This window comes from Haliaeetus leucocephalus, unplaced genomic scaffold (assembly GCF_000737465.1).
Source record: "Haliaeetus leucocephalus isolate CR32 unplaced genomic scaffold, Haliaeetus_leucocephalus-4.0 Scaffold339, whole genome shotgun sequence".
Taxonomy (NCBI): domain Eukaryota; kingdom Metazoa; phylum Chordata; class Aves; order Accipitriformes; family Accipitridae; genus Haliaeetus; species Haliaeetus leucocephalus.
Window position 1 is genome coordinate 16,924,391 of NW_010972775.1, and position 9,277 is coordinate 16,933,667.

Consider the following 9,277-nt stretch of genomic DNA (forward strand, 5'->3'; position numbering starts at 1 on the left):
AGGCAGTTCAGGCGAAGAGAGAAGAAAAACTCCATTAATGACTTTTTGAAGAGGTGGTGGTGGCATCCTGGCTGACAGCACAGAATGGCCACAGGGTGTGTTAATCAAAGCAGAACAACAAGAATTGATTTCACTCTCTCCCTCCCTCCTCCCTACAGAACCGTGAGCCCCGAACTCAAGTCTTACGCTTTGGGGGTGCTTTTCCTGCTTCTCCGTTTGCTAGGTAGGTACAAAAATTTCATGTCCTTCTCTTCCATCCTTTCCTCCCTCACAGAAAACTGTATTTTTAATGTGCAAAAGCTGACTTCTACTCAGTGCAGTGCTGTGGTTGTCATGAGTGGGGTCTGACACAATGGGGTCTGAGCCCTCTCTATGAAGGATATCACATCAAGGCTCCTGAAGGCACTTTTCTTGCCATCTGAATTGTGCTAATGGAAGAAAATGCGGTGTTGCATGAGAAATGACCATTTCTGCCATGGTCCCACGCAACCAGTTACTCTTCTATAGCTGTTATTAACACGTCAGCAGCTTGCAAAATTACTGCTGTATTGCATATTGCTGAAGCAGAGGGATATGTATTTTCATCCGCCTTTGAGGGACAGGACCTGCATTACATGGTGTGTTTGTCCCTTCCTTCGGGTCTCTGGGAAGGGGAAACAGTGAAATGAGACAGGATCAGTCCTTCTATCCTCCTGTGGGTTAATATCCCATTAAAATGCATATGGCTGTTCCTCTGAACTGGTATGTGCTTCTCATGTATGAATTAAAAGGAACACACTGGGCTGTTATTTGCCTGCTTCTTGTTTCTGGGTAGAGGGGTTTTTCTCCTTTTGAAGAGATGGCTCTTATTTTAAAGCTCCTATATTTCAGCTCATTAATCTCAACAATTCAGGGCAAAATCCTCTCTAATCCATCATTGTGTGAGTCCATCTCATGCACGGGGTTTCTGTGTGTTGTGGAGGTGGAATTTACTTTTTTTTAGCAGGGCATGGGCAGTACATTCCCTGCCTGATACCCCCCAGTCTCAAAGGAATGAGCTGGAGAGTAAAATGCCATCTCCTAGGCTGCAGCAAGGCACTAGGCAGTAGGGAACCAAAAATCCAACAGTACCATATATTGCTTTGAATAAGTGACCTCATTTGTTTACCTATTTTTTGTAACACCTTGTTCCCCACTAGCTGAAAAGGTCATGGTGGTCCCAGACCAGTTTATGATAAAGCCAATTAGATTTTCACTGCTTTTGGTGAAGTAACTGCAGTCATACAGAAAGCTCCATCAAGCGATCTTATCCAGAGCTCAGATAGCTCAAAGGGAAGCTTCTGGGTTGACTTGGGTCAGCTCCGGTTCAAGCCTTGCAAAGACAGCATTTTCTTTAGCTGTCAGGGCTGCTCTCAGGTTTTGGCCTGCCTTCAGCTCTCACTGGCTGAATGTGGAGTGTCAGCAGGCAAGTGTGTGAGGAGGATGGCTGTGGGCTGTTGTTTCCAAAGGAAAAAGTACCTAAAGAGGGAGATTTTCTCTCTTTTTTGTTTTCCTTTCAAAAGAGAGAAACCTCCTGAGATAGTGGCATCTTGAATTCCTCCAAAAGCAGGCTCAGACACGTATGCTTAAGTTGAATAGATTTTTTTTCTTCCAATAAGGAAGGCATAGTAAGAATTTAAGCTCAAATCTTTATACGCTGCTTTGTCACTAAGGAATTCCCATGAAATAAGACAATACATCCTGAAGCATGGCAGCAATGTAGCTTGAACCCATAGAAAATGAAGAGAAAGGTACTTTTCAATGTGAGCAAGGGTATCCAAATTTTGCCCCTAACAACCTGAGGTTTGAGAATAGCTTTACTGATTTATTTTAAAAGCTTTTCAGTTCACCTTTAAGCTTTGACTTAAGAAGAGAGTGATAATAGCCGCTTCTTGAACCAAAGGAGAGTATTAAATATAGGAGGTATGAGACCCAGAGGTGCAATCGTAGCTAATAGATTTCAGTAAGACAGAAGCAGCTTTTTTTACACAGCCCTACAGTTTCTGCAATGAAATATATATATAGCAGAAATTTTTGCAATACTTTGCAGTAAGAGGTAAAACATGATTTAATCTCTTTAATATTCACTGTAATAACATGAAACAAGACTGAATTCTCCCAGTATCCTCCTGGATGTATTATCTTATTCCATAGGAATTCTGCTGTGAGAGGGCAGCATAACAATGTCTTCACATAAAAGTGCTACTGCAGTTTCTCAGAGAAGAGAGTAAAGCAATGCTGTCGGAGCCAAACGTTTGGAACGGAAGTGTCTAGAATAGCAAAGAGTTTTAGACTGATAAGGTCCTGGACGCCATCCTTTCTGGATGGTGTTCACCATGCATCCTAGCAAAGCCTTCCTTTTGGTTTTGCTACAAGTCCATGTTGCTTGCCTCTCTTCTTTCAGCATGACAAAAACACAATGTATCTCTCTCAGAAGAACTTTACAATCTGCAGTGGAACCCTTCAACTCCCATGTCTCAGAGGGTCTAGGCATTGAGTTGTTCCTGTGAGTCTCTGTCCTCTCCTCTGGTAAAAATTACCTGAAACACTCACTGGTTCCTAAAAGTTTTTCACGTATTTTTCTTTAAGTTTTCTACATCCATGCCTGCATCAACATAGGTGTAGCTTTGGAGTTCAGTGAATCAGGTCCTTCCTCAAGTCTTATGAGGAACAATTTCCAGGCCCAATTATCTTGAAAACCTGGAAAGCCAGCTGAAGCCAGCAGATGGGGATGATAGGTCCCTCTGAAGTTCAGCCTATATACCTCCAAAGCTTTGTATCAACATCTCTCAGCATGTTAACGAATAGGAGCTCACATGTCAAAATTATGATCCAAATGCAGTTTTCTCTTAGTCCAGAAAGTGTGTGGCTCCTGCCTTCTCGGTCACTGCCACATCTGGATGTTACCCCCTTAGGTGGCATCCAGCGCCAGTGCAGCACTGGGCACACAGACTGCATTCAGCAGCACAGTCTCTTTGCTTGTTTCTGGCAGAAGCCCAGCTGAATTTTTTAATTCCAGGTTGAATGTGTGCTTGTCCACAGGTTTTAAAAAAAAAAAAGAGCATCTTTTAACTTAGAAGCAGAACCAGCCCAGTCTGGAATTTCCAGTCGTTGAAATGACAAACAGGGAGCTGGCGCTGACATTTTTTCCGGAACATAACCAGGTTTTTAAATGTGATGACTGAAACTAGGGTTTCTAACAAAAAGATTGTCTTGTTTTTCTATCATCTGTTTTTATTTACTACATTTGTGCTATTAATGACTGGTTAAAAGGACTACCAAAAACCCATATAGCCTCTCTTAACTCCTGCATTTATTAACATACAAGGAAGATCAAACAAAATCTGCAGAGCACTAGTCATCGACAAAATAAAATAAAGAGATCTCAGTTACCACAGGGAATGGTGAAGACAACCAATTTATTTGTAGTCTTAGGAGATATGTCATGAATGTCACTGTTTTGTTCATGACAAGCTGAAGGAAGGTATCTTTTTTAAGCCTGGAAATCCAGGTTAATGATGAGACTGGATCCAAGATTAAACACTTCTCTGTCTAGAAACTGCAGTCCGTGTGTCTGTCTACATGTGTATTTATAGAGTCTAGGGCCTCACAGCACCTATGAATGGAGTGATAATGTTGAGGGTATGTTGTGCCCACCTGCTATTTGGTTTCAATAGATACGATGCTCTCCTTTACTTGCTGTCTTAACCCAGAGCAGTGATTTTATCAATCAGGGATTTTTCCAGGGTTTATCTGCTTCCAGCCTCCCCCCATAAATATTACAGAAGGAAGAGAAATGGTTTACATTATGTAGAACATCCACATTTCCTTTTGAGTACTGCACGCTCAGTGCACGTGTGCTGGCTGGGGAGTGCAAAGCTGCAACGTGGATGTCCTAACCACCATTGGGGTAATGTGAAGTGGGGGGCCTCTACAATGTCCCTGCAGGATGAGGAAAGGTAGAGAAGAAAAACACTGCCTTTATTAGTTAAATGAGATTGGAGTGATTACTTTGCTTTAAGATTGCAGCTCTGCTGCAAACTATGATTGAGAAACGCTCATCAGTAGTTAGTTGCAGTGGCTGTGGGAGAATCCTGCTGTGATATTTCATTTAATGGTGCACTGAAATTTTCCCTTCTTTTCAGATTTAATCTTTGGTATCTATTAGAGGCTATCGCTTATTTTCCTTAGACCTGGAGAAAACCTTCTTTGTGTCAGGGAAAGGTCCAAAACTAGACCTCAGTGCCTCAGCTGATATCAGGCTCTGAACTGGAGTCCTATGACATTCTTCAGGTGAACACCCCAGAGTGCAGAATTACCAATATCTAAATAGAGAACAAGCTGCAAGGCTGTCCTCTTTCATTTACCCCTCCACTCAGCCTCATTAGGTGAATGAGAAGCTTAATAAAAGCCACTTAAATTTGAGTAAAATCCTTCCTGCATGTTGATATCAGCAGGAATCTCTTCCATAGATGTTGAGCCCAAGCTAAAGACTCATCCACAGACTTTGTTTAGGTTGATTCAGAACTTAAAAAATTAGAATCACAGGCTGCAGCTGGGACCATTAAACTTGATAAAGTATCCTCTCTTTCCATTCACTGCAATCACATCTTCTCTCTTTATCATAAGGATCATAAAATCATGATTTGTCTCTCCTATTTTGACAGGTTTTATCCCACCTCCGCTGATCTTTGGGGCTGGAATTGACTCCACATGTCTGTTTTGGAGCACGTTCTGTGGCGAGCAAGGAGCCTGTGCGCTGTACGACAACGTGGTATATAGATACCTGTATGTTAGTATTGCTATAGCCCTGAAGTCTTTTGCATTCATCTTATATACAACCACCTGGCAGTGCTTGAGGAAAAACTATAAAAGATACATCAAGAACCACGAAGGTGGTCTCAGCACTAGTGAGTTTTTTGCCTCTACTCTCACCCTAGACAATCTGGGGCGGGACTCAGTGCCCCAAAATCAATCACATAGGACAAAATTTATCTATAATCTTGAAGATCATGAGTGGTGTGAAAATATGGAGTCTGTTTTATAGTGACTGTGGAGGAGTGAACTACATTAATAATACAAGGGTCCTTTTTAATAAAAACAAGAAGAGAGCACGAATGAAAAAACACAACTGCAAAACAACAATGGCGACACAGGAAACTTTTGTCTTTTTCTCAAAGTCAGACCCAGCCAGGATTCTTGAGAACAGCATCTTTTAATGGGATCACTTGTGACATCCTGCAGGGTGATGGAGAAAGCAGGGAGCTGCTGTGGCTGGGTACCAGCCCCTTTGATGACAGTACGAGCTTCCAAGAAGGGCATCTGCAGAGGTTCATCGGAGAGCTCGGCAAACAGACAGGCTGGGGCATGAGGCATAGAGAGAGCAAGGTGATAACGGCAATGCTGGAATAGGCGTTTGTGGTTGCAAACGGGGTCCCAGGGGTACGTGGAGCCCCGCAGCGCGGGCTGAAGGGTTAGCCGGTCTGGGTGCTATTCAAACCTGCTGCGCTTTGTGATGGCAAAGAGGGAGCGGTGCTGGAGTTTTTCCACCAGTCATACGCTGTCACCAGCCATGAGTCCACGATAAATACCTTGAAAGCTCCTGGAAACCTTCCAGGTGGCGAGCAATGCTGTCAGAGGTATCCGAGTCCTTCCAGCCAAGGCTTATTCGCAGATTGCAGCTTTGTGGTTGTCTGTGAATAGCTGTGCTCAGATCTCTCAAACCCAGTAAAGTTCAAGACATTTGCTCACACTTGCCAAATGTGCTGTCATTTTTAAAGGGGTTGAGTTCCAAATACTTGTCTGTGTAGTCCTCTAATAAGATTTTTTAAAAACTTATTTTCAAATCTATGTTAACCCTTAAATCGCTGACACTTTTCCATAGGGAGGATTTATTTATGCTAGTTTGGGGAAGGATCCTGTTTAATTCACCCAAACATAATGTGACTCAAGGGGTTTGTTTAATCCTCTGATTTTTTATCCATACGCCTTCATTCTAATATGCTACCAAGCCAATGAAGACACATAATATGTTTTTAAAAAAGAGAATGAATGCACTGTGTCCCTATAAAAACAATTGTCAGTTGGAGAATTATAGATAATATGATGATTTACATAATATAGTTTTTTCATATTCTATGTGACTCAGTGAATACATATATATATATGGAGAGGCTGTTTATGTTCTCTCTAGTTTTTAAAGATATATATATATATAATTTGCAATCTAGAAATTGTGTGGTGGATGTTTTCTTTAAAGTAAGCGTGTGTGTGTGTGTGTGTGTGTGTAGAAGATGAAAGGAATACTAACCTTAATCCCACAACCCTCACAATTGATACTTTTTTCTCACCTGAGAAATTCCACTGACTTCAGTGGAAGGCATGTGAGGAAGATGGAATAACCTCCGGTCCTGGAGGCCACGTTTTGCCCTTAAATGTGCAAATAGTATTCCTATGGAAGGCTGGGTTATGGGAACAGAGGCTGGCCAGCGTTGAGCACCTCTGAAATTTTCATTCAGATCCTCAAGAGGTACCCATGCAGGAGTAGATTTGGCTTTGCTTTTGCAATGCAGTCTTATCTAAGCCTGCAAAAAGCATGGGGAAGCTGTCATCTGATTTCAAGAAGCATGGGGTCAGGCTTATTTTGCATGCATATTTTTCTTTTTCAAAACATTCCTGCTGGGAAGCAATACAAATTGGTTGTGTTTGATGACTTTTCCCCAGAAACCAGACCCATTTCCAATGGACTAAATGTCAGAAGGGTTTTAAGGGTTAGCATCATATTCAAAAAGCTCCTTTTTTTGTTTGTATTTTGAAGCTGTTGTGAACTTGCAGATGTTTAGAGGAGTAACCTGGCATGTTGAACCGAATGCTGGACATCACTTCCATGCAGCTGGTGGAGGGGCTGATCCTGCCCAAGTCCTTGTCCATTGCTGGCAGTGGACACCCCAGAGTTGGCACAATTACAGAGGGTTGATAACTTGCCACTCATGTTCAACAACTCTTCAGCAGACTTTGCTCTTATCTAGGAATTGAAACATGGGTGTGGTGTATCAGACTGCTTCCACTTGACTGACTTTACATGTGTGTCTGTAATTTATGCACAGCATTATATGTTCAGCAACAATAAGGGCAAAAAAAGGGTGTATCAAATAAACTCCACTGTGCCAAATACTTAACAAATACTGTAACTACAGATATTTGATTCTTGGTTTTCAGCCATGTTAAGAATCACTTGATTAATGAAGGAGTTTAAGGAAAAAAAAAGTTATTAAGCTATGCAGTGCCATTGTTATGTTGGGTGGTAAATGATGCTTTTTAGACCATTAGATTGGTTTAGCATATCCTGTCTGCTAAAATAGAGATACTGCATCCATAAAACAATGAATCTAAAAAAGGTACAGGGTACATAACTGTCTCATAAAATATGTATAATTGTCAAGTATAAGCCTTTGAAATCATTCTGTACAGTTCTCTTCATTCTGCAAATTTATTACTTAGACTGCTGTCTTTTCAAATGTTAGCTCATAATTTTATACTATACACACACATTCAGACTCAAACACAAATGTCATAGAATAGAACCTTTCTAAAAGCCTGATTGCTTGAAATTCAATAACCCCTTTCACAATTTCATTTTTTTTCCCCCTCTGAAGGTCCAAGGTGAAGGAGAATAGCATGCTGACATGATGCAAAACAAACTCCCGGTGTTCAAGAGCTGTGGTTTGTCAGTACAGTCAAAAGTCCCCCTTGACCAGAGTTATAGAAACAGGATTCCAGGGCACTTAACATTTTCATTTGTATTTTGGGGTTGGGTTTTTTTCATTTAATCTCTTCTCTTGGTATGTATAGGAGACACAGTTGAATGGGGTTACTTACATTATTTTTAAGCTGTAACTTAAAATTCCTGCATGATTGTTGTTTTTTAGTTCTTCTGATAATGCGACTTTTGAAAAGCTCTCTCCCCATCCCACTCTTTTGGTTCTTTTAAGGGTGTATCAGATGCCTGCATCATGAAGGGCTTTACTGTCAGTGCTTTGGTACAAATTCAAGAACAGAGCTTCAGTTTAAAGAAAACACACAGACCAAAACCTTCATCCGTCCCAGCAGGCTCTTTGTTTTTTCTGATTTCAAAACCACAAGCCAGTTTTGCCTGTGACCCAATTTTTGTTATAGAATAACAAATGAAGAGTCTCAGACATCCTTCCGCTTCCCAAATTGCAGTATGGGCTTTTGCCTGTCAGCACTTCGCTTCCATCCCGCAACTGCCTTAACCGTGCAGGAAACTTAAGAACAAGGATGGAGTTAGAAGAATGCCCATTCCTGGGAACAGACATAGGGGTATGGTCTGAGCTGTGCAGTCCAGATCCAATGTTGGAAATTTTTTTCTCCATATTCAGGGGCATTGAAATTCAGGGTTTTGTTGAGACCTCAGTCTCAGCAGAAACGTTATTTTGACACTTCCAAGCACTGTGTTCCCTGCATGGCTGTCTGCTAAGGAATGGGATGTTTGAAAAAATAAACTAGTTGAGACTTAGCAGTCTCTATGGGATTGTCCAGTTGCCTTGCATGACTTCAGGTTGGGGTTTCCTTTCCCTTGCACAGATACCACCTTGGCATAGCCCCAGTGGAATCAGAAGGAGACCCCAGTCTAAAATTGGTGCAGATGACACTAGAATCCATTTCTTTGCATCCTTGTTAACAAGGGGATGCATTTTCAGAACCTTCTTTTTATACATATTGAAATCATACATTTTTCTGACTTTGCCAAGCACGTCTTGGATGTATGGTGGGACCAAAAAGGCCATCACTTGAATTATCTAGACAAACCTTCCATTCCTTGGGAATTCAACTAATAGGGGCCTCACACTGCCATACCCCTGTGAGATGCACTGAACTACTCAGTGCTGCTACTATTAATCTCAGTTGGGTCTCACCTTGCTGGGAAGGTGAAAAGGGAAAGATGCAGAGAGGAATTAGCTTCAATTAGCTGAGTTAGCTGTGCTTCAAAATGCTTCAGAATTGAACTGATGGACTGCAGACATTTGGAAAGTGATTGGAGTATTTCCAAATGGCTGAGATGCATTGGCATTTTTTTTTGTGAAAAAAATCAATTAAAAAACTATGGGAGTGAATGAGATTTGGAGTCCCTCCTATCCTCATCAGAGTTTTATGTTCATCACATTGCTGTTGGATGCAATGTAGTAAAGGTTTCCCTTTGTGTCTTAGTCAGACACATATTTTTTCTCAGTAAATGAGG

The 9,277-nt window shown here is 41.4% G+C and overlaps 1 protein-coding gene across 1 annotated transcript in view; it reads left to right on the forward strand.

Annotated features, from left to right (window-relative positions):
• SLCO3A1 (solute carrier organic anion transporter family, member 3A1) overlaps nucleotides 1–5,429 on the forward strand; it is a 145,878-nt gene extending 140,449 nt beyond the window's left edge. The window contains exons 9-10 of the mRNA XM_010571993.1: nucleotides 159–223; nucleotides 4,686–5,429. Coding sequence (XP_010570295.1) covers nucleotides 159–223; nucleotides 4,686–5,065 — 445 coding nt within the window. The 3' untranslated portion in view covers nucleotides 5,066–5,429. The remainder of the gene's footprint in view (nucleotides 1–158; nucleotides 224–4,685) is intronic.
• Nucleotides 5,430–9,277: the final 3,848 nt, after the last annotated feature.